This window comes from Podarcis raffonei, chromosome 5 (assembly GCF_027172205.1).
Source record: "Podarcis raffonei isolate rPodRaf1 chromosome 5, rPodRaf1.pri, whole genome shotgun sequence".
NCBI lineage: Eukaryota > Metazoa > Chordata > Lepidosauria > Squamata > Lacertidae > Podarcis > Podarcis raffonei.
Genome location: NC_070606.1, coordinates 86,537,903 through 86,564,291, shown reverse-complemented (window position 1 = coordinate 86,564,291; position 26,389 = coordinate 86,537,903). Strand labels below are relative to the sequence as shown.

General features: G+C 39.3%; 1 protein-coding gene across 2 annotated transcripts in view; it reads right to left on the bottom strand.

Annotated features, from left to right (window-relative positions):
- Window positions 1–26,389, bottom strand: part of PRKCI (protein kinase C iota) — a 42,732-nt gene that overhangs the window by 3,487 nt on the left and 12,856 nt on the right. The window contains exons 2-17 of one of the 2 annotated variants that reach the window (XM_053390532.1): window positions 18,011–18,132; window positions 14,917–15,006; window positions 14,043–14,093; window positions 13,201–13,286; window positions 11,492–11,632; window positions 10,540–10,585; window positions 9,858–9,916; window positions 9,476–9,652; window positions 8,681–8,778; window positions 7,316–7,402; window positions 6,223–6,358; window positions 4,875–4,962; window positions 3,938–4,063; window positions 3,305–3,384; window positions 2,971–3,060; window positions 1,341–1,456 (exon numbers count right to left, since the gene is read on the bottom strand). In XM_053390532.1, the coding sequence (XP_053246507.1) occupies window positions 1,341–1,456; window positions 2,971–3,060; window positions 3,305–3,384; window positions 3,938–4,063; window positions 4,875–4,962; window positions 6,223–6,358; window positions 7,316–7,402; window positions 8,681–8,778; window positions 9,476–9,652; window positions 9,858–9,916; window positions 10,540–10,585; window positions 11,492–11,632; window positions 13,201–13,286; window positions 14,043–14,093; window positions 14,917–15,006; window positions 18,011–18,132 (1,593 nt within the window). The remainder of the gene's footprint in view (window positions 1–1,340; window positions 1,457–2,970; window positions 3,061–3,304; window positions 3,385–3,937; window positions 4,064–4,874; window positions 4,963–6,222; window positions 6,359–7,315; window positions 7,403–8,680; window positions 8,779–9,475; window positions 9,653–9,857; window positions 9,917–10,539; window positions 10,586–11,491; window positions 11,633–13,200; window positions 13,287–14,042; window positions 14,094–14,916; window positions 15,007–18,010; window positions 18,133–26,389) is intronic. The other variant, XM_053390533.1, reaches the window with a different exon arrangement.

Below are 26,389 nucleotides of genomic sequence, written 5' to 3'. Positions count from 1 at the left end.
GAAATGAAGCTGCCAGGCGAGCTACCATGGGGAGGGCACCACTGGTGATATAGTTGGCGCAAGAGCTGGTTTGCGGGGTGGCGCAAAGTGAGGAGAGTTGGGCTCAGGCAGCCACTTCCTGTACTATAACGGTGATAGCAGCAGCCAGGTAAGCAGCATTCATGGACTGGGGCAATGAGAGGGGAAGACAAAGAGGGGAGGACAATTAGGCCTGGCAGAATAGCCAAGCACATGGAGCAGCAGTGCAGGAGCTGCCCACCAAGGGTGCAATATTGCTGGCTGCTTCACTATTGTGTTCTGTGCAGGCATCACCCTGATGAAACAGAACCCAACAGGACTGAACCCTTCCACTCTCTGCAGTGTGGCAGGAAGAGGGGGGCCTAAGGAGATATACCGTCTTCCTTCCTCAGCCCTCCCCCTGACTACCTTGGGTTTAAAAAACCCTAATTAACATTAGCCCTGCCCTCCGAGTTGATTCAGAGTTCCTGGTCAGCTGTTAATGGAGTCAGATTGGAGGAGCATGCACAGGCCTAGAAATTAATAAATTATGCTATCCATTTATAAATTTCTATTTTTTTTGGTGCTTAGAATTCCTGAGCAATACCGGGTAATTTCCACCAATTCTTATTATAAGCAAGTATTCGCTCTCCAAAGTTAGAAATATATCTACGCTTGTCCTCATATAACCTTAACAATAAATAATAATAATAATAATAATAATAATAATAATAATAATAATTTATTTATACCCCACCCATCTGGCTGGGTTTCCCCAGCCATACATAGATGCTTTGCATGCAGATGGCTTCAGGGTCAATTCATGTCAACACTACTTGTGATCAGGTATCAGGTGATATATCTCTCCCAGAGACCCTGGAAAGTAGGTGCCAGGCAATACTGGGCAAGACAGACACTAAGTCTGGTTTTGGTATAAAGTGGCTTCCTGTGCTGAACTATCTGAAGTTACAAAATCCTGGATTGGCGCCAATTATATTTTTCTAAATCTCAGAAACCATGTTAGTTACAATTCATTGTGCAATTTACCAGTTGCCATTTTGTTCACCCCAATGGGGTAGTCATTTTTGGTCACATGGGAATATGAGCAGCTCTGCTGAATCAGACTAAGCAACTATCCAATTCAGTGTTCTGCTTCCAGCAATGGCCAGTCATCCAGGATACCTACAAGAAGGCAGAATGTGGATAGCCTTCTTTGTTTGTCTCTACTTCTGGAAACTGTTAGAGGTTCTGAAGTTCCATCATGGCAAATACTACCACAATAAGAGCTGTTAGAATTGCAAGCGAGCATTTCGTTCAGTTTAGTAGCTTAATCATTTACTTACTCATCATCAGGGGTGAGTTGAACAGGCTCATTCGTGAACTGGGAGTCAAAGTTGTCCAGACCAAATTCTCCACATATGTTTGGTTTAAAGGGAGGAACCACTTGCTTTTGTTCCATCTAGGAATAAGTTCACATAGCATTTAAGTGTTGCTGCTGGATAATTACATAGAGTGCATTAAGGATAATTCACATTTCTCTTAGGAGGACAAACTATGGGTTATAGTGTTTGTAAGCTTTTATTCCACACAATGATCCTATTGCTTTGGAGGCTCTGTATTGCAGAGTATAATGGGTAGAACGCTTTTGGCCCCCTTGTGGTTATGCTACAGGGTGCCACGGGGAACTATTTTATCCCCCAGTGCTACTTAATGAAGCCACAGGGAACTGTTATCAGGAGTTTGGGGCCAAGGTGCCACCAGTACACTGTCGGCACTCACCTCGAATTCTCCATTTATTACATTGGAATCAGGATAACACCTGGACTGGTGCCAGTTTGGCAAATCTGCAGGCGAGTGGTTCCCATGGCAGAAAACAAAACCTGGATGTGGTTGCATTCCCTATGAACGAGCAGGTTACACAGTCCAGGGTGCTTCTATACCTAGCTCTGTCTCTGGAAGCCCAGACTGCCTCAGTACCTAGAAGCCCTTTTTACCAGCTGGGCCTGATACAACAGCTACAACCATTCCTGGACCAGCTTAACTTGACCACAGTAGTTCAGGCACTGGTGACTTCAAGATAAAATTACTGCAATGCACTCTATCTGGGGCTTCCCTTGTTCTTGATTTGAAAACTGCAGCTAGTACAGAATACTGCAGCATGGTTGCTGACAGAAGCGAGACCCTGCCAACTTATAAACACGTCTGCTTAGAGATTTCCATTGGTTACAGGATCAGGTTCAAGGTACTGTTCCTGGTATATAAAGCCCTTAACAAGCCTGGGACCAGGATGGCCTTACCCAATATGTGCCCACTCAACTGCTTTGATCTGCCGAAGTGACACTGTTAACAAGTGCCACACAATAATTATCCCATACTTCTAAAGAAATTTTTGTGTGGCATCACCTACACTTTGGTAGTAGGTGACATCAAACAGACGTCTTTGCTATATTCTTTTCAGCATCTGCTTAAATTATTTTTGTTTAGGCAAATCTATCCAGACATATACATGCTGACATGTTTTAATCTCTTTTTAGTTTACTCCTTTTTAAAATTGTTTTTAATTACTTTTTTAAAATGAAAATTTTAATATTTATCGTTAACCACCTAGAGATTTTGTTACAATCAAGCAGTATATAAGTTTTGTTAAATCTTTAAAACCCCTTGCTCTGAACATAATCCTCAAACTTCTGAAAACATGCTGAGTAGTAGCATGGTAAAAGGGAACTGAGCTCCTGAAGTACTAAAATGACCACTGCACTGCGTAGTTCATGCTCACTTTGAGTACTGGAAAGGATATTGTTCATGCCCCAAAAAGATTAATTATCTGCTTATAATATAAAATCTATGGGGAAAACTCAATGTTTTTTGGCAACTTTTCACTGACAATGGCAGAGGCTCTCTCATCCAGGCAAGATTTCAGATATTGACTGTGCATAGAACTATTTAAAAGCAATATTTATACTGTCCACTTACCAGGTCCCAATCAACATTACGAAAAAATGGATGTCCCTGAATGTCTGCAAACCCTGTTTGAGGATGACAACCTAGCCGTTCTTTTGGATCCTAGGTAAAGAAAACATGTAACATGAAGGTCAAATTAAGCTTAATAAGACTATTGTAACTGGGCCAGTAAACATGCATAGATTGTAAATATAAATGAGTTTCAGTACACAAATTGTTAAAGTGCTCATATTACATTCCTTCCCAAATATGTATTTTGATATTTTTATACGAATTTTCTCTTGCCAGTTTTAAACATGTATATTTAAGAATCAAAGTTCAACCCAAATATGGCACAAGCTCTTACCTTGTTAAGAAAGCTTTTTAAAACACTTGCTGCCTTCACAGAAAGGGATCGTGGGATACGGATTTGCTTCTCTAGAATAACTAGAAGAAATAATTAATAACATTTTAATTTCATGAATTTTCTGTTTTAAAATTCTAAAGGTGTGTTTTGGAACTGAGGTACAACGGAAAACTCAATCTGTATAAGAGGTTGAACTAAATTAAAGGCTGTTTTTTATGCTAAATAGTAGTATTCGTTTGGACCATGGGATGTTAATTTCACCTCTTTTGTGCTTTAAATACATAGAATAATTTAAAAAGACATGTAGGTTTCCTTTTCTGGTATAGGAACTTGACTGCACACTCCTTTATTTCAAAAGTTAAGATCTAGCCACAGAAGTAAACTTTCAGGTCTCTAAAGGCAATGGAAAATCAGCCCAATACACTGCTGTCCTTTAGCTAATTTTGCACTATGTTTGTTCAGAAAGCACAAATCTACTTGGGAATCAGGCATTCATCAGGAGATAAACTTTGCCTCATTGTACATTTCACCATTTAATTTCAATCATACTTGCTCCTCATTGAAATGCATCATCCATGATCCACAGAATCAACTGCTTGAACAAAGTAAAAATTGTGCTTTTGAATTACTTACCTTGGAAAAGATAGTCTTCTGTATTTTGATCAGGATTATCAGAGCTTCCAACAATATCAAATGGTGATCTGCCTGCCATCATTTCAAACATCAGGACACCTAAAGCCCACCAGTCCACACTAAATCCTGTGATTTAAAACAAGGCAGAACACTACTTTTAAAGGATTTGGTATAATCAGCATGTTTATCTGGCAAAGCCTTTAAAGATGTGGTGGAAAGTAATAGATATAGCAGGAAGAAGAGCAGCGGTTAGACTACACAATCGAGGATTTCAAGGTAAATCTAGGTGGATAAGAAATTCCAGGCTTTCAATGACATCCTTATGATCGCTATGGCCTAGTTCTCCCAAAGAGATAGTAAGCCAGTTCCCCAAGTGGTTGCAGGTGGGCTCCACAGCTTGGGATGGCACCTCCCATCCGCTCAGGCAGGCAGGGTCTAATCTACTGACCGATTCACCTGGCGGGAGGGCAATCCCACTGATCAAACTGGCCTACCTCTTGCTGTGGCCAGTCTGGTCTGGCCGAGCTCCATAAGAACCTAGCCTGCTTCATCTTTCTTTTTAAAAACCTCACACTTTCCCCCTTTTTCTTGCTTATTATCTTTTCTCTGAACCCCACTGTACTCCTTCTACTTCCTTGCCAGATCTCTGGCCCCCACCATCCTCTGCACAGGGCGAGGAAACACTCAGAGGGCTGCAGGATGAGCAGTGCTGTGAGGGAGCTTGAACATGGTTCCCACATTCTAAGAAATCAAACTGATGAAGCAGAACTGGTCACTGTCAATTTATTTTGCATTTGAATCAAGTGCTAGGTTTAATTGCACAAACATTTTGAGTACAAGAGGGGTTCAGTGCCAGGGGGAAACTGTGGTGGACATTTAGTTTGTGTGGTAACTACTCATGCTCTCCAGGTTTGGTATTTATACATGTAGTATTTACCATAATCTTCTCCACGCAAGATCTCAGGAGCAATGTAGTTAGGAGTGCCACAGAATGTGCTTGTTGTGTCTCCAGGCCTTAATCCTTCCTTTTAAAATGGAAACAAAGGGGAATGAAAATCATACGCAAATATTTATTCTGCTTCCCATCGTAATAGCAAGTCAGTTGTTTTAACTGCACAACACCTAATTTAACAGGCAAGAACAAACATACGAGCTCTTTTTCATACAGGCACCACACTTTCAGAATAAAAATTTTAATTGATAAGAAATACACTGGAAAACAAAAAGAAACAACTCCTAGCTTGATCTTTAGCATAGATCACAAATACTTTATAATATGATTGTGGGACATCCAGAAAGCATAAAACAATGCAGCTACATAAGAACAGGAATCATTCCCAAAATATAATTATAAGCCTTTTGCATTCAATGAGAGGTGTAAGCTTGCTTTTGCAGGGTAATCTTATTTATATTAGATCTAATTCGAGACAAAGAAGTCTCTCTTCAGATCTTTCATATTTGTCAGAATTGAAAATCCCTGTTTACAATAATATGTCATGGAGAACTGTAGAATAGTGAATGCTCTTGAAAGAGAGTTGTTTCTGGTTCTATATCCAAAAAGAGTCCAGTGGCATACTCCTGTATTTCATTATACTACACTGAAAAGTTTAAACATTTCTTTGATTGTTCTTGAATCTTCCTGCCACACTTGCCATCCTCTCCTGCCAAACCAGTGTGGAGCGCCACACCCTTTGAGAACCACTGCACTAGATCAAGATAAAAGTAGCGCTCTTTCTAAAAACTGAAGATGTTCTGGGCTGCTAGCTAAAGTCCATGGAAAATCATTTTACTGAATTAGCAGAAAATCTAATTAGCACAATTCCAAACTACTTGAGGCTCCCACTGGTGGCCAGAGGTGGCAGCATTTTTTAACAATCTACTCAAATCCCCCTGAAAATCTGCACTGGAGGACTGTGAGACCACCCCTGAACAGTGTGGAGGAAGTCATGTTTGGGGCTGCAGGGGATAGAAGAAAACAGCAATAACTGGAGCTTGTGTACTTATGGGAGGACAACATGGCAGCCTTACTGCCTGACTTACTGCCTTACTGCCTGACTTACTGACTTACTGCTGCTTCTAGACAACTTGAAAAAATGAGTCAAGAGAAACCATGACAACTGCAGTCCATTGATATTCCTCTTCTCTCCAGTTATTTGGTAATTTGATTGCATCATTGTACATATTTTAATGAGGCCAACCTAATAAAAAACTACAGCACATTCTAGGGAGGAAAATCATGTTAGGAAAATCAAGACTTCAAGATGTTTGGAGATTTTGCCTCTTACCTTGCACATGCCATAGTCAGTCAGTTTGATATGCCCCTCAGAATCTAGCAACACATTATCGAGTTTCAAATCCCTATAAATTATTCCTCGTTCATGAAGGTAGTTTAATGCTAAACTGATTTCTGCCGAGTAAAACCTAAAATGAAATTGAAGTGCCTTATTTTATTCTTAAGCTTCCATAGCTAGATCCAACAACACCAGCAGTGTATATCAAACGTTATGAAACTGGGTGTCCCTTCTAAGCTTATTAGTCATCTCAGGCCTCCCTGAAATCTATAAGTTAGAGTGTTACATCCTCTGTGGAGGAGCTATTTCTACCCTTCATCATTAGGCATTCGAGTTTTAGGTCTTTGAGAAAGCTGGAATATATTAAGTATAATTAGTAGTGACCTGACCCTTCAACCCTTCAGTTGAACCCCAGTAATTCCAAGCACTGATGCATATGAACACAACTAGCCTTTTTGTGTCTTCTTTCTGCTGAGTGGCAAAAAAAAGTTAAATGTCTAAAAATCAGTCTCTTGGCAGTTTTAAAAGGCTTTTTGAAGCGGGAGCCAATTATGTCCGCCAGAAGAGATCAAACTGTGGTGTCTGAGAAATTCAAGAACAACAGCTAAAACGAGTAAGAAAGTAAATCTAGAAATTGAAGGTATAAACAAGTGAAGAATATACAACTTTTATTCACCTCTCTCAGCTGTGCTGGCAAAGAATGAGCACAGGAGGCAGTAGGTGGTACTTAACTAAGTTTTACTCAGAGTAAACCCATTGAAATGATTATGACTAAGCTAGCTCCATTAATTTCAGTAGGTCTCCTTTGAGCAACACATAGTGGAATACGAGCCAGTGCCACATAAAATGACTGTGGCACCCATTTCAGAGTTCTAGGGTACTTTGCAAATGAAATTAGATTCATTTGGGAGCATCTCTGAAAGAGAAGATAAGAACCACCAAATGCAACTCTTTCATTTCAATAATTAGGCTGACCAAAACAATAATTAAAATTGGGAGGCAAAAGGAGATGTTCCATGTAATTAGACACCTTTGGGTTTTCCCTCAATCCATAACAATGTGCAAAAGTCACGGCAGGAACACATACCTTGCATGCTCTTCCGGCAATTTCCTTTGGCGCTGCATATGAAACATGAGGTCCCCTCCGTTTACATATTCTATAACAAAAAATAGTCTGGAACACAGAAGTAAATTCTATAATGGCTTGATTCTTACATACTTTTATTATTATGGTCCACCTTGTCACCTACACAAACTTAACAACTGAAGTGCTTTCAGAGCGTTCCCACTCTCCACTTTGGTTAGTCCATCTCAATCATCAATAAAACATGCCTATCTATTCTCCCTTTGCAGGTATTTTCAACATGAACACAGCCCTATACCACCCTTCCTCTGCAGATCAATGGGCAGTTTACACTATAAATCTTCTAACATACATTTTATAATCTTATTCCTTTACTGATAGGTAGTTGGGAGTACAGCTCCACTGAATGCTTCAGGACTTGTGTTTTGATTTTCCTTGTACTCCCTTTTCGTCAAACTCTACCCTTCCTCAAAAAGATTTGCCTGAGGATATATTCTCTAGTGTTTTACCATGGTAAGTAAACAGGCATGTATATTGAAGTATGTGACACAGCAGCACCTAGGCCACTATGAGAAAATGATTCAAGGCTTGTTTATCACCTTCCTCCTTTTCCTATTTTACAACCTTGCACTACCAACTTCTTTAATAAATATATCACACCATGTGTGTCTCCTGTATGCAGCTTTGTTTTCAAGACATTTGATCAACTAAGCCCTCCAGCTGTTTTGGGACTACAACTCCCATCATCCCTAGCTAACAGGACCAGTGGTCAGGGATGATGGGAACTGTAGTCCCAAAACAGCTGGAGGGCCGAGTTTGGGGATGCCTGAACTGGTATTATATTCACTTCACCACTCCTCAAAGTATTTTCCTATGCTTAAGCAATTTCTTTATTATAGTAATCCATTTACTTAGGTTTTGAACACTCAATGAAAAAGCAAACAATTGTTTTGGCACATTCTGGCTTTTCTCCTTATCTGTACTGTGTTCAAACGTTAACAAAGACTATGATCTCTCTGCACACATGGTTCCCATCTTTCCACCTTCATTAACTATAGTTCTCCTACTCCCAACTAGAAACCAGCTCTTCTGCATGCTGTTTTTACATTTCATTCTACTATCCTTTATTCTACGGATGGCTTCATTGTTCAACAACTCTCTTTTGAAAATCATTTTTGCAGCTCAAGATTTCCTTACAGCCATCTTCTCTGATCATAAGGAACCTGTCGTTCAAGTCTTTTTTGATGAAACTGCATAAGTGTTAGTGCTGTATGTTGCTAATTATATCTTAGTGTTGGGGGGAAAATAATGGCTTATTATAAAAAGGATCAAATGAAAGAACCTGCAAAAATCATATTACACAATTACCTGCTTTCTGTCTGGAAACAAGAGTGAAGGCCAACAAGAAAAGGATGATTTGAAGCCTGCTCAAAGACATGTTTCTCTGTCTGAACCCAATCAATATCCTATTATAAAAATACACAGAACAGTTGCTTTTGTAATACTTTCGGCTAATATTAATTAACTTGCAACAGATAAGCAGAAATATGATTTCCTGGCTCTTGTAGGCAGACAATGATAATAAGATTCTTAATTATCCTGAAAAAAGTCATACCCGTTTCTAAAGTCAAATATTCTGCTCCCATATTCAGCAATTAATAGGATGCAATTGAATTTTGTTTCCAAAATTATACAACAATGCAATTTCAAAACAGGCTTAAACTCCCCATGGTCTTTAAGTTGCTTATGGTGATAGCTTCCTTTAAATGCATTTATACCATCAATGTCTTTAAGCACAAATAGTTATTTGAGGTTTGCCAATACAGATGTGTATTAAAAGTCTGAGAAATAGTTTAAGAAAACTATCATGTCACAATGCAGAGACACTAACCTTGAGTACCCAAGATTGTCTTTATACATAAACAGGAAGGGCTCTTCCTGAAAGGAGATTTGGTCCAACATTTCCATATCTTTTAAATTGCTGGCAGAGTTTTAATTAGTGGAAAACCTGATTAACTTGTTAAGAACCAAACTCAGAAGTGCCACTTTGAATACAACCAAACATGATCACAAATTACAGGGGAGTTATCTGACCTCTAATATGCCACCATTCATATAAAACAGAATTTAAAGAACAGTTCATTTAACAGAAATACCACTCACCTCATCATCATTTACTAGTTCCTTTTTCACAACTTTCATTGCATAAATGCGCTCAGTCTTCTTTAACCGAACCAGAAGTACTTTTGCATAACTTCCTCTCCCTATAACTCGAAGTAGATCAAAATCTTGGAGACCCAGACTGGAGGATACTTTACCACTTTCTCTAATACTTGTTGCCTATGGGTAGATGGAAACATGTGAATAGAATTGCCTTGGGTAATACTGTCAGATCTTTGAGAGCTTTTCTGACCTCAAAAATTCTATTAACAATAGGCTAACTGAGCTGCATATGTTGTGTTGGAAGTTACAGGTAAGTTTCTTAATATTCCAGAAATGCACAGATAACTTAGTAAAAAACCAAGACATTAAACAATTAGAATACCTCCTTTTCTTCACCAACATGGTCCAAACTTTCATGACTTGAAGGATGATAAGGAATCACTAAAAGTAAAAAAATGTAAGGATAATATCAAAATTACAGGCAAATGCAATTCCTTTCTGCAAGTGATTGGAAATTCCTCTTTGCTTTTATGCTTCTAAGATGGTAAATTGGCAAAGTCTGCTAGAACGTCCTACAAATTAATTAATTTTGCTGTGTTATCCCAAACATGGCCATATTATTAAGTCATCTTCTGTACATCCACAGGGAACCACACAGTAAATTACATGAAATTAAATGGGTAGGCATGGCTGTGCCCATTCCCTGCAGTTAATAGAACACACTTCTAAAGATGGTTTTATATAGAGATCACAAATAAATGATTCATTTAAAGTCAGTGAAGAATATACATTTTTGCTTCTTGCTCACAGTAGATTTAAAAAACAGAAGATTGTATTCAACACCGCCATTCTGCTCATGCAGCATACTTTTGCCTGCATGATGGAACTTCCTCTCCCTTGAACCCTCAAAATCTGTTCCAGAAAAGTCCTGCTGTATAAGTGGAACATGCACAGTGTTGGATAAAACCCAGAAATTATTATGCAAATAAGAAGCACTAATTCATTTTTTTGGGGGGGTCCACATTTGGTCCTTTCAATATAATTACAGAAAGCACTGTTCTTACCTGGTTCCATGTTATCAAGATGCACTGATGAAGGATCCATAGACTCCTACAAAAAGTCAAAGAATAAGATTACAACTTTACTGTTTTCTACAAGGAGCTATGCCATTGTATCAAATTGCAAAACTGGCAGTCTAAATCTAAGGTTTCAATCCTATGCTCTTGTACTTGGGAGTAAATCCCACTAAACAGAGTAGGGCATTCTTTAAAATAATTAATGCACAGACCAGACTATATAAATCTTTGATCAGAAGCCACAGGGTCTGGTGCAAAATTTAAGGGCCTCACAAATTTTGTGTTTCATTCATTGAAACATAAATTCAAAATTCATTCAAAATTATTGTTGTTGTTATTTAATAATAATTACCCACACTTCACGGTAAGGTCCTAGGCCTGATTACAACAATAAAACCCAATATTAAAAACAGTTTAAAACAACTTACAATCACAAAAATGAGGTGGGTTCTCAAAATATACACCTCAAGTTCAAAAGCTAGGATCGTTTAGTTACCAAAATCAAGCAGGATGAAGTGCCCATATTGGCATCTAAATTCACTTTCACAGAACAGTAAAGCAAACCAACTGTGTTATATTTTAGTGAGGCAACATCAGATATAAAAACCAGAATCAAAGAAGTGAAAGTCGAATGTGGCATTCTGCTTTTGTGCTCTTCCAGTTTTTCCATCTGTACAAATTTATCAGCTTGTCAAACAGAACCGCCCCCCTCACCTCCCCCAGCACACTGGTCTGGAGGGTCTCCAACCCCCAGAGCCTATTTTGGGGATATGGGGGGAAGCCCCATTGCATGTGGAAGTCTTAGCACAGGGCTTACACTAACGGGGCATGTTAGGCTAATCCCACCCCAGGTCCCCATCACAGTCTTAGTAAAACCATTATGTATACTTGTGTATTTATATGCACATTGGAGAAGGTTATAGCTATCCATATCACTTACTTGTGGTAATGCGTGTCGGCCACATTCTATGCTGACCAGTTTGTGACATTTTTTGTGAACGAGGAGTTTACAATTGATGCATTTGTATCCCTGGCGTCCCAGTCCCCATATCCTATCAGTGCAGATGGCACAATGAGCTCTCTGAAAAACAAACAGGCAAATGACCATTAACTAACAGTATCTAGATATTCTCAAACTACGACTCATGCAATAGGGTATCTACTCACAAAATACCACACTGAAAAATCTGATAACCTGTTGCTCTGAAGTTATGGTTAAAGTAATTAGCTCACAGGTGCTCTTTTTGTGTTTTTTCTGGCTTTCTCATGGTTATGTTCCCCACTACATACATTTAAAATGCTCAGCTTTGTTAATTTGGTTTTTTAAAAAAATATTTCTCCCCCCTCTTCATTTATTATCTGGCTTTTTGACTATATATACATTTTTATAACGCAATGATGAGATAACCAATCTGATTAAATGATAATATATATAACAAATTCTGAGCATAAAAATTGTTGAATCTCTGTAAAACAGCACCTCCAATACCCATCTCAGTGAGTTGGTTCAAAAGGATACAACTACCAGTGGTTATCAAAAACCACTGACAAAAATATCAAGTAAGAACAAAAGGGTTTTACTCCCTCTGTTCACCTCATGGTGAAGGTTATCTACCAGAGCTATAAAGGCTCATTCAGTCCCATAACCACATCTGAAGCCAGATTAAAATGGGTCAAGATAATCAGTTTCATCCAAGAGTGCTTGATATGATATGAAGTTGGTTTAATACCCTGGCTTCTTTTGGCAATCACAGTTTCCTGTTTCAGTTAGAATAGGAAAATATTATTTAAAGGCTTCCAGGACTGACTGCTTATGTTGTGAAGGCACAAGTCAAAGGGGCTGCATGCATCAGGGAAATGGTGGCTCATCTCCTGGGCTATTAAACAGAAATACGCTTGTCTCAATGTGGTGGTTACTATGTGTGAAGCACTTTGTATGTTATAAAGCACTATATAAACACTCCTTGGTTGTCTGGATCCTTCATTATCCATGATCACCAGACTCATCTGTAGAGTACACTGTACTAACAAATAAGGGTGCCCAATATTCTGTAGAAGTTGGGCTTTAAATCCAATACAGTGGTACATCGGGTTAAGTACTTAATTAGTTCCGGAGGTCCGTTCTTAACCTGAAACTGTTCTTAACCTGAAGCACCACTTTAGCTAATGGGGCTTCCTGCTGCCACTGCACCGCCAGAGCACGATTTCTGTTCTCATCCTGAAGCCAAGTTTTTCACCCGAGGTACTATTTCTGGGTTAGTGGAGTCTGTAACCTGAAGCGTATGTAACCTGAGGTACCACTGTACTTTGAATCCCAGCATAAACACTCACGAGCAAAGCTTTCTCCCATTTAAAGGACTTAGCACATTTTTAAAGCATCACATTTAGTTGAAAACCACTGGGTGCTCAGAAATAAATAGTCCTACAGATGAAGTTCTATTATATGGAAAACTAAATAAACTCTGATTGGACTTGCAGCTGACACAAGTAAATTTGATATTTTAAGGCCTATTTCCTAATTATCAGTACATATATAAAAAGGCATTTAATATCTCAGGAGGACAAAGTCCATTTCGAAAAGGTGATATTTATTAGGAGAGGTTAACTACAAATGAAAGAACAGTCTCAGTAAAGTCTATTAAAACCTACCCTGTTGAATCGCTTGGCTTGGAAAGTGTGACCATTTGCACAATAGAGCTTTCGCCATCGCCGTGCACCTCGGCGATAAATAGACTCTAGGGGGAGAAATTAGAAACAATCACACAAAAACTCCAGAGAAGGCTGCTTGCTTTGTCCTTAGCTATCAAACTGAGCCCAGTTTCAAGAATTATGCAAGTCAAGCATATGTAAATAGATTACCCAAATATTTAACAATTATTTTGTATTTATAAAGGTTTTTACTCTTGTGTATCACATAATCTCAGTAAACTTTAAAACTGGCCTTGAAGGTTGGCTAGCGTTTTTATTCCGTTATGGATCTTGGGTGTAAGCATGATTGTATGATAGTTATCAGCTTGCCTATCACCATCAGTAACATCACAGATAAAGTGAAATTTAAACTGGAGTTTCTTGGGTCACAGTTTATTTGATTAACCACCATACTGTACTTGCCAGTCAGTCATAAAATTGAAAGTTATGTATATTTTTAATTTAGGTAAAATTTAGGGAGGCTCGTCTGATACCTTCATTACATATTTTTAGATGGCAGGTGAAAACACTTCTTAATAACCAGGCCTTTGGATCATTAACATTCTATGGCCTTTTAAATGTGTTTGTAGAATGAGGTTATTTGTTTGTTTTTGTTTTATTATGTATTTTCTGTTCTCATTTTGATTTTTATGCTGTGAACCACCTTGAGATCTTTGGATGAAGAGTGGTATATTTATATTTAATAAGTATAAACAAACAAATCACTCCATAAACAAAAACACAACAAGGATCCAGATTTTAAAAATATGGTAACACTGAATATTTCAAATAATTATACTTACTATCTTCCCCTGGACAGGGCATTCCAGGTCTTTCTGGTACACAAGGAAACACTGGGGGAGGGGGGGGGAAATCAGTAATACTGCATTAGCTATTATTTTAATGATATGTGAAAAGATAAAATATGCATCAGAAAACAGTGCCAAACTGCTTGGTTGCGTGAGCAGTGGCCCTAAGTTACAAAGGAGAGAATTGAGCATTCAGTGTCATCTAGGGCACATGCAGGCCACATATACAAAGTCACATTTCAAAAGCCATCTCCAAATGTGTTTCTAAATGACTCATTTCAGTTACGGTAAGAATGGATCACATAAGTGCCTCAGAAGGGTAACTAGCATTCATATAAAAATAAAAAAGTTATCCATGGCATTTATATTTCTCCCACTCAACTTCCTACTAGCAAGAAGTGTAAAATCTGTAACGATAGAAATAGTCATGAAGACAACAGTTGTTTCAAATACAACAGAACTTTACTAGCACTAACTTTATTAGCACTAAACAAAAAACTAATGAGGAAAGCCTGTGTATTCTCCACTCCTCAAATCAGGAGTGGATGTGCCAAAGTGATGTCTAGTACAGTTAAAAATATTTTGTTTATTCCCTCCCTGGAAAACCTTTTGCATGGTAAGAAGGCAGGTGGACAAATATGGTATGCAAAACAAATATCCCTAAACAAGGGTAACTTGCTCCTTCAGTGCTTGCACACAAGTGTTTTTAAAAAACAAAGCTGATGAACATTTAAATATTAAAATAGAGGTCATTCATGCAGGCTGAAGAATATGTTCCTTCCTTCCTTCCTCTCTGTCCCTCCTTCTCTCATGCATGCAAGCACACACACACACACACACACACACAAACAGTATTATACCATGTTACCATGTATTAGGAGTTCTGAATCTTTGTTTAGTTCATACAACCGAAAAGCTTCTTCCAATTCCAGCTGAGAAGAAACGGTACATGGATCCCCTAGAAAGAAATGAATTCATTCAATGAATACAGCTCAACTTGAGTCAAGCTGCTCCTTAACATAATTCCTACAACCAAGGGTAATATTCTCTTTAGAGTTCTTGATAATGTCAGCTCATGTTTCAGAGAGACTACCTAATTGCTTTCCAATCTAAAGAAGGAAAATTATGAATTGTTTATTTTTAAAATATTTTGACTTAAGCCTAGCAAACAAAATCTGTCATTACACCCCCACATTCACTGGATAAACTAAATATGTGCCAATTTTCCTCTAAAAGTATGTTTCTTGTAGTTGCATTAGCATATCAGATTCACAATATTTTCTATGATAAGAGTGAGTCTTTTAAAAAGAATATAGTTCTCGAGAAACACTTTTCTCCTCCCCACTCCCATCCTTTGAGATTTATAGGTACGGATTTAATCTATTTTATATGCCAATAAAAGAAGCCATCAACAAACTTTGCTAGGCTTACATTCATGGAGGATATGGGCTTCCAATGGTTACTCGCTATGATGGCTGTATACTACCTCCAATCTCAGAGGCAGCATGCCGCTTGAGGAAAAAGAACAGGAGAAAACTTATGTGCTTATGCCCTGCCTATAGACTTCCCATGGGCATCTGGCTGGCCACCAGAAAAAACAGGATGCTAGACTAGATGGGCCATGGGCCTGATCCAGTAGGGCTTTCTTTGTGTTCAAGACTGGCTAAAGTTATTCTCACAGCTACACAAAGAATAACTAGCTTTTTTTCAGAGCCATTTCACACATTAAGATTTTTACATGCAAACATTTAATGACTGTAACAAACAAGTTTGCAGACATGTATGCATGCTGAAGGGACGCGGGTGTCACTTTGGTCTAAACCACAGAGCCTAGGGCTTGCCGATCAGAAGGTCGGCGGTTCGAATCCCCGTGATGGGGTGGGCTCCCGTTGCTCGGTCCCTGCTCCTGCCAACCTAGCAGTTCGAAAGCACTTCAAAGTGCAAGTAGATAAATAGGTACCGCTCCAGCGGGAAGGTAAATGGCGTTTCCGTGCACTGCTCTGGTTTGCCAGAAGCAGTTTAGTCATGCTGGCCACATCACCTGGAAGCCGTATGCCGGCTCCCTCGACCAATAGAGCGAGATGAGCGCCGCAACCCCAGAGTCGGTCACAACTGGACCTAATGATCAGGGGTCCCTTTACCTTTACCTTTATGCATGCTGAAGAGTTGTGATTGAGAACAACTTCTTGTTGAAAATATCAGCAAACTCAGATTTACAGATACATAATACTATGTGAAATGGTTCTCTTGAGATGTAATGGCTCTCTTTTATCAAACTTCACAATTTTTGTAAAAAAATATCTTTTTCGCCATCCTACATACCATTTGTATATTTGGGAATTCATCCTAAGTCATTTCAGACACAACTGGCACCCAAAGCTAAAGGACATCTCTTCCTTTGTACTGTGCTCAAAACTGATTAAACAAGGCCATCTAAGACAGACACTGAATATTACACAGAAATGAATTGTAGCAATTAAAGATTTCATTCAGGGATACTAAGAGAACAAACCTGTTTTTCTTCAGCCAAGCAAAGAAACAATTGTGGTACAAGTTTAGCAAAACAAAGAACAAATAAGAAAAGAAATGTGGGCAGGTGTTCTTAAGTATGCCTGAGGATATTTAGTGCTTACCAGAATTAATGTTTACTTTGTATAACAATGATTCTAGGTGTGCCAAGGTTAAAAAGTTGCCTGCTCCACCTCACCATCTCAACAAAATCCTTACTTTCAGAATGAAGGAAACAGGAAGAACAGTCAAATGAAGATGACATTGTGCTCTTACACTCCAGTATGAACACATCATCAATGACTCACAACCTACAAAACCATTACATTAAGTGTAACACATCAGGTATGCGGACTCATGGGTGTGTTTGTTGTTCAACCCTACAATCTTAGTTTTGTTACAAAGCTTAGGACTCTAGCTCTCATGAGTGCAAAGAAGTGGGAAAATATGGAAGCAATGGCTGCAATCCAGTCTGGTGTCTAGGTCACTTTCACCAATGCAAATAAAGAAACTCAACGATAGTATACTTTCAATTCACATAATTTCTCTACTGAACTAGGAACTCTGAACTGAGATTAAATACCAGGAAGTTTACATTGCAAGTCATTTGGGAAAATAAGGAACTTGTTTTGCAGCTTTCCAATCCTGTAATTTTATTTGCATGTGTTTTCCCTGGCACACTCTTTCTCTATACTCCCCCTCAAAACTTAACTGTGGTACATTTCCGCGGCAGCTTGAGCTAATGATTTTATTGTAACTTACTGACCAGCACACAGGAAAGCTTTTTTCCTCTGCAGGCAATAGTTAAAAAGTTTGCTATTTTGGAAGAATAAGTGACCTATAACTAAGGAAGGCATTTCTTGAAAATGCATTTACATAAGACACAATCAAAACACATGACAGAAACAGCAAAAATCAATACCAAAGCTTAGGAAAGGAATATGATCTTTCTTGGTTCATATTACATATAATTTGGTGACAATGAACTAGATTAGCATATCGAATTTACTGCCCTAAAGAACAGAGAATCTTAAAACTTCTCACTTTATACAGTATTAAGATGTCTTGAGTTCTCCTTCTCCATGTTTATAGTTGGAATGCTCTGAAAACTGACATGCCTACATCTGACGCATGAAAGAGTTCAAATAGACTGCTATGGTCTTTCTTTCTTTCTTTGCTGGCAAATAGAGGCTGCAGATGAAATGAAATGCTTTCTACTTTGGTCCTGGGAAGTAAAGCTGGGATATTAGGTAGAAGCAGTGATTTTTTTCTTTAAAAATGTTTAGGGGTACTCTCATTTTCCAACTCATATTGAAATACTGCCCCTTAATGAGGCCAAACTTAGATTCACAAAATGTTTAGGGGTATGTGTACCCCTGCGTCCCCCCGAGAAAAAAGCACTGAGTAGAAGATACTAGTATTTTATGAAGTAGTTCTGCTTTGTATCATCTTACCTTCTTCATCGATCCACTTCATGGTAAAAAGCTGTTCATTATCAAAGGCGCACATGTCTCGAACTTCGTTACACAATCCCTCAAAGGAGATGGAAGGTTCAAAGTAGGTTATCATAATGTCACTGGAAAGAGTCCAAACAAATAGTCTATTAATTTCAGAACTAAGGACCTATTTATATTGCATCAACTCTATTTGCTTCCATCTGTCAATGCACATGCATTCGTTTACCTGTGTGTTTGAGTCTTGAATGCATTATTCTTAATGTCTATCCTGCTATCTAAGCCAGGCCTCGTACAAAAGTTCAGTTTCTAAGCAACACATCAGCACATGTCTGAAAAAGAACTTCTGTTTTATATACCAACCTCAACTGTTAAGGTGCTCGTGATTTCTACAACACTGCTTGTACCACAGAAATAGTTAGCAGCCTAACCAGACTATCATTTTCTCTTAACTAATTTGATTCCTGGCATCATTCAGGTTTTAGAAAGTAATACTTGGTATTTAATGAGACTATAGAAAAGTATTTCCCATAAAATGTGGATACTTAGCAACAGTTCGTAAGAGACCCATACAAATTATACATGTTATATTTTTCTCATGCTCTAAGTACCCTACATTTTCAAGTCTGATGAAACAAATTCATGGCTACACAGTTCATACTTGAGATGCAGAATGTAATCACAGAAGCATCCAAAAAGGCAAATTTTGTAGTAATGGGTGACTTCAACTACCCTCACACAGACTGGATTCATATGTGTTCCAATCATTGTTGAGAAATGCAAATGTTGAACCCAGTGAGAGATGTTAAGTGTTGTTGAACCAATTGGGAGGTGTGACCACAGTGTTATATTAAATATACATGTAAATGGCCAATTGGCAAGAATATCCCATACAGTGACATTTTAAAGTCAACTTTAAACATGGGATAGATCCTATCTCTTCTGTTCTGGGCTCTGAAAGATATGGCTTTCTGATGACTTGCAAGAATCACATTATAAAACACTTGTGAATAATATTGCAAAATATGTCCTTGGAAGTTTTTTGTGTGTGTTGGCAGTATGCTGCTAAAAGACAGACAATGAACTGTGGAGAAAACACTAGCAGTCTTGTTGGGTGTATAACACTGTTGGGTCTTGCTAGGATTTGGAATAATTGAGCAGATTTGGCAGTAGGATAGCTACGGCATAAATTGGACAAAGCTTAGTTTCTAACCCACTTTTATTGAAGTGGTTGGGGTTTACTAATCAGGGTGGTCAAACTTTACAAAATCTGGTAGCCTCTATATTTCCTCCTAAACATAGCTCTTATTGCAGATAGTTTTTAACTTTTAAAAAAGGGCTTTAAAACCTTATTATTTATTATTACAATTATCTCTCACCTTTCCTTCAGTGAGCTCCCTCTTCATTTTGTCTTCACAACAACCTTGAGACTTAGGTTAAGCTGTCAATTTATGCTAACTTACTCATGTATCAAACCATGGTCTGTTATCTCTGAGCCAAGCCTGGCTACGCACCATGACAGGTTTGTGTTGCATTAAAATATATCAGATTACTTTAAGTGACACCTAATATAATAAAGTTAAATTTAAAAACCTAGCTTTATTTTTTAAAAAACAGCAAATTCTATCTATACTTTTTTTAAAAAAAGTTAATCCAGATGACTTTCCTAAATCATGCCACATTTAGCATATTTTTATTTCACCTTACTAAAAAGTACCACTCTTGCTGCATAGCACTAGAAGTACAGAGAATTACACAATTGTTAAATCATTACCAAATGTCCATTTTTAATGCAGAGGTACAGCCAGCATAAACCAAGAACTGAATTATTTTTAAGCAGGATTCTACAGTGGTGAAGACTGTACTCCAGCCAACTGTTCAACAACTAGCTCATGTTGAGTGAAAGTCAATCACCTGGTGAAGTTGTTCATTAATTTGACTATTCCATAGTAATAATTAGCAACAATTTGTAATTACATTCAGCTAGAATAACAGTATCAGCTTTAGCCCAGTTTAATAGGAATGAGTTATTTGCCATTGCTTTCTCTCCACAGATTGAAACCAAGCCATATACATAACACACGGGTCACCACAGTTCAAGAAACCACAGTCAAAAGACTATGGTTCCACATGAATTAGAAGCATGATGGTAAACACTCCTACTGAGCCAAGAAACACACCAGACTCTGGCTTGTTGAGGTGTCTGAATGCAGGCTTGATGTTTTTCCCCTAACAAGCCATGAGCCTAGTTTCAGACGTCACAACAAGTGGGACTTTGGCTTGTTTCTCAGTGGTGCTGCTGCTGCAGCAGCAGCAGCAGCAGCAGCAGCAGCAGATGAAGAGAGGCAGAGTGAGAAATTTTGAGCAGCATACACAAGCATGCTGGTTTAATGTGACATACGAACTGGGCTATTGTGATGTGCTAAAATAGCTAATGCGGTTGGCCATAATAGTAGATTAGAAAGGAGCATTCTTGTGTAGCAACAACGTACAAATAAACAGCATGTCAGAATTGAATGCATGTAGCATCTTGCAAAGCACACATTATCTGCTAAACAAGGTCTGAGGAGAGCTGTACAACCTTTTTCTTTGAAGTTTCTCAATGGAATGCTCAACATATATTTGACAAGCATGTTATTTCTGAAAAATAAGTCATGTCAGACTAACCTGATCTCGTTTTTTGACAGAATTACAAGCCTGGTAGATGAAGGGAACGCAGTGGATGTAGCCTACCTTGATTTCAGCAAGGCATTTGACAAGGTGCCCCATGATATTCTTGTAAAGAAGCTGGTAAAATGCGGTCTTGACTATGCTACCACTCAGTGGATTTGTAACTGGCTGACTGAACGAACCCAAAGGGTGCTCATCAATGGTTCCTCTTCATCCTGGAGAAGAGTGACTAGTGGGGTGCCACAGGGTTCTGTCTTGGGCCCGGTCTTATTCAACATCTTTATCAACGACTTGGATGATGGACTGAAGGGCATCCTGATCAAATTTGCAGATGACACCAAACTGGGAGGGGTGGCTAACACCCCAGAGGACAGGATCACACTTCAAAACGACCTTGACAGATTAGAGAACTGGGCCAAAACAAACAAGATAAATTTTAACAGGGAAAAATGTAAAGTATTGCACTTGGGCAAAAAAAAATGAGAGGCACAAATACAAGATGGGTGACACCTGGCTTGAGAGCAGTACATGTGAAAAGGATCTAGGAGTCTTGGTTGACCACAAACTTGACATGAGCCAACAGTGTGACGCGGCAGCTAAAAAAGCCAATGCAATTCTGGGCTGCATCAATAGGAGTATAGCATCTAGATCAAGGGAAGTAATAGTGCCACTGTATTCTGCTCTGGTCAGACCTCACCTGGAGTACTGTGTCCAGTTCTGGGCACCACAGTTCAAGAAGGACACTGACAAACTGGAACGTGTCCAGAGGAGGGCAACCAAAATGGTCAAAGGCCTGGAAACGATGCCTTATGAGGAACGGCTAAGGGAGCTGGGCATGTTTAGCCTGGAGAAGAGGAGGTTAAGGGGTGATATGATAGCCATGTTCAAATATATAAAAGGATGTCACATAGAGGAGGGAGAAAGGTTGTGTTCTGCTGCTCCAGAGAAGCGGATACAGAGCAATGGTTCCAAACTACAAGAAAGAAGATTGCACCTAAACATTAGGAAGAACTTCCTGACAGTAAGAGCTGTTCGACAGTGGAATTTGCTGCCAAGGAGTGTAGTGGAGTCTCCTTCTTTGGAGGAGGCTTGACAACCATATGTCAGGAGTGCTCTGATGGTGTTTCCTGCTTGGCAGGGGGTTGGACTCGATGGCCCTTGTGGTCTCTTCCAACTCTATGATTCTATGATTCTATAAGTATAATTGGTGATAGCCAGACTCTGAACCCAGTGAAATCCATGGACTTCTGTATTTAAGTGCATTGAGCTCAATATGTCTACACAGATTATGACTAACACTAGTTATCATCCAAGTATTTAATATTGTAAAACTTAAGGTTTAATCCCGATCATTATAGGCCAACCATCTCTGGGGGAAAGATGGCATCTTTTGTTGTAACTAATTCCACAAAACGTAATTCCAGTTTGTTAACCTATTTATGCAAAGATCATGAACCAACACCCTATGTGACTCATTTTAGCTCCAGATGTACTAATCTGCCATAGACTGCATTTATAGTCCCAGGTGGAAGTTAATAGAATATCTGAAGGAAAATTTCCCATGTATTAGTGACCTCAGTTACAAAACATCTTAAGTTTTCAATTTGCAAATGACACTATACTACTCTTGCCTGACATTTTAAGATCAACAGCATCAAATATCCAACACACAAAACAGATGTCTAAACAGTTTTTAAACAAAGTTTAAACTGATCTCACTCTGGAGACCAACACAATTGTAAAGCACCAAATATATGTGTTTCAGACTAGAAATCTTAGACTGTTATATTCAGTGTGCAGAGTTTCTAAATTTCCTTCCAGTTAAGAATTTTGGGTGAAGATAAAATCATAGTGTAGCACCCTGCTTGTGGTTAACGCTTAGCTGGAATGAAATATTCAACGCAGCAATAGAGAAATTAAAATAATAATTTATTTGTCAGACAAATAAATGAGAGGCACAGTGGTATATGGTTACCAAGCTCTGGCCTGCCTTCCTGCCCTTATGGCCAGCACTTATATTCCCTCAGCTCAGCCCCCTTGCTCCTCCTTTGGCTGCCTCTGTCCAATCAGCCTGGTTAAAATTCCTATTGGCTGTTTGCTAGAACCAATCATAAAAGATACACCCATTTCCTATTACCTTTTATGGGAGACAAAGAGCTATATTTCCTTCTATTTATAATTGGCAAATAAATAGCCATTAACCTCTACAAGGCACCTTAATTACCAAATAACCTTTTGCCCTAGACTAGGCGCCTTAACTAACATTTCATCTTTTGCCCTATTGCCCTATTCACTCCAAAACAGATGGTGGCTAATTTTATCTTTGGAGGTCATTAAGCAGAGGCTTGACAACCATATATCAGGAGTGCTCCGATGGCGTCTCTCTGTCTGGCAGGGGTCCGGACTCAATGGCCCTCATGGTCTATTCCAACTTCTTCTATGATTCTATAATTTCTTACTTTCTAAATCCTTTGCATAATTACATTTAAGCCAATATATTTCATACATATATAGTTTTTTTAGAAGAAAGGGAACTTAGTAAAAGCTAAGCTAAATTCTAAAGATTCAAAGCAGTTTCAGAGAGAGAGAGAGACCTCTTCCCTTGGCCAGCTGCTGTTTGTATTAGCTCTTGCCCTTTTAACCTTAGGAAGATGTGGCTCAAGTTTAATGGGAGGCACAATAATTATTACTATTTAATTGTGTTTTTGCAACCTTGATTGTCTTCTATCATTTGTATGGTCAGTGTGACCTTTTGTTCCCAGGCTTTAATTTCCTTTTACAACCCTGAGACACTGCTATAAATCAGGGGGCCCTTGATCAAGAAGATAAACAGCTGCCAGAGTATGGTTTCTGCCTGGCATGAGAGATACAAACATTTACAAATATATATTTCTTTAAGGTCATTTTTAGAATACAGGAATCTGATCAAAATATAAGCCTTGATTAAAAATGCAGGCTATGATCAGATGCCTCATTCCCCCCTTTCAAGCTCAAGGACCTTCCCAAGTGTCCTTGATAGCTTGATCTTCATCATATTCCTGAGGTAAAGCTCTGTATAGGGCCATGATATGAGGTAAAGTTTCATTTGAAATCATCTTGCTAATTGTACTTCTAAAACATGAAATGATACATGGCACCATACACAAAACCATTACTACTACCGTCAAGAAAAACAAGCAAGACAATAGTATCCCTTTGAGTCCTGCGACATTTGGTAACCAGTTGGTGAGCCATCCCATATCCCATCCTTCCCATGTTTGTACTGGGACATGTGCTATATTCTCCATCTTTGTGGCCAACACACGGATTGCCTCACCATTATCAGAAATGTTAAAGCAACAGGCATTCCCTGTCAAGTTCAAGACTCCACATAGGCCTCCCTGCCTGGCAAGTACATAATCCATTCCCATTTTCAGCTGCAAAATGGCGGCTCTACTTTCATCCAACTGTTGTGCAATAAGTCTCAAACTCTGGGCCGTTGCATTGGTTACAAGTTCCACTACTGCTTGCAATCGAATTATTCTGTTTAGATTATAAATAGGATCTCGAGCCCCTTGTATGAGCTCATCAGGATTCCAGGAGGCAGGTTCATAATAGGCTATAATGCGCTCTGGTGGCCAATCATCAGTATCGCTCCAACTTTGGGTACTTCCTCCTGCTATATGAGAAATATCAGCGTTTCTTCGTGTACGCTTGGCTGAACTAGTGGGCATAATCCACATTGGTGGTAATACCCATCCCAGGAAACAAGTCCCACTCCATTTGGAAGGGAGTTTCTTGTATGCCCATTCTCCACATATCCACCACAACCATCGGGTCTGAGGTTTTTGGTACGTGGAGTGCATAAGGCGAAATATCAAAAGGGGCATAGAGCTCACAGTGCAGTATGTTAGATTGCCTTTTTCTGTCATAGTTATGTTCCACACCATTTTCCATGCATGAATAAAAGGAGGTGCACAGGGCAAGGTATTCCGAGTTCGATAGGTAGTACCGTTTGCCCAGGTTTGACTATTCTTAATATAATCCCAAGTATAGTGGCAATGAGAAGAGCCTATCATGGTAGAATCAGCTGCCTCTGATGATTTATGTACACAGAATTCCCCTTGTACAGGTATAACTCGTATTGGTTTAGTTGAGTTCCATCCGGGGAAATTCTGTACTTCTGTTTGGTGTGGCATTTCGCTTACCATACCAATGGCATTTAATGGTATTGGTAATAAGGGCATACCTCCCTCTGAATCATCTGGCCCAAGAGAGCAAACAAGGCAATTGGTCCTATTTGTAACATTGGCTACCATCTCAGCTAAGCCTACCCACATATTGTGGTCATGGCGGAATCCATATTTAGCAAATTTGCTCAAATTCAAGGACCCTTCCCCTTCCCAAGGGATCAGGATTAATAATAAAATCATGTTGATGTCTAGTATATGCATTCCTTCCACAAAAGATTACCTTATTGTGATAACAAAAAAATATTAGTCCCAATATAATTCCCCCAGTGACAGAAATGGGGAACCACCAAGACCAAAACATATGTCCCAAGGATCCCCAATGAGTAATATCTCTGATAATTGTTCCACAGGGGGGGCAGTCAATCAATTGTATAAGAGAATCTTCCCGTTTACAATCGCTGGTTCAGACGCTCCTCAAGCTTCAGGCGTGCGCAGGTCAGCCAGCTTCCAGGTTGTGGCTGCAGCAGGCCGGTCGTCTAATGTTGCCCGTGACCTAGCCCGTTCCCCGTAGGGCTAGATACAGGGGTTTTTGGAGAGAGTCAGTTTTAAAGGATTAGAGGGGTCACCTTTGCACGTCCAACTGCCTTCGGACTTCTTCAAACGGGAGTGATGAATCCAGGGGGTCACCTCAGCTACCTTCACCGCTGTTGGAGTAGAGAGCAAGATGGTGTAAGGTCCACGCCACTTAGGTGCAAGTGGATCGCGTTTCCACTCTTTCACCCATACGCTATCGCCAGCCTGGAACTGATGAATCGGCTCGGCAATGCTGCACGGCGTGCGCTCGAGGGCCCACCTGTTAAGAGAAACAAAAACACGGGAGAGAGATTGCACTTGTCCCTGTGTCACATAGTCTCCTATTTGTTTGAGGTCAGCTGGAATATCCTGAACAAAGGAGGGCGGCCTCCCATACAGGAGCTCAAAAGGTGACAACTTAAGTCTTTTTGTGGGTGCGCACCGAACACGAAACAGTGTTATGGGTAACACATCTACCCATCCCAATCCTGTTTCCTGGGTTAATTTTGCCAATTGGGTTTTCAGAGTCCGATTCATTCTTTCAGTTTTCCCTGAACTCTGAGGCCTATATGCTGCATGCAGTCTCCACTTCACTTGTAGGACTCGACATACTTCTTGTACTACTTGATCAATGAACGCTGGCCCATTATCACTTCCAATGCATCTAGGTAATCCAAACCTTGGGATCAATTCAGTGAGGAGTCTCTTAGTTACCTCTCGTGCCTTTTCAGTTCTGGTGGGAAAAGCTTCAACCCATCCAGTAAGAGTATCTACAAACACAAGGAGATACTTGAATCCCTTAGAAGGGACCAGCTCTGTGAAGTCCACAATTAGACTTTCCATGGGGACGTATCCCACATGTTGGATTCCAGGAGGTTGTACCGGTCCCTGCCTGGGATTGTTTTTAGCACAAAGAACACATTTCTGGGAAATGCAAGTTGCTAATTGTGATAGGTTAATAATA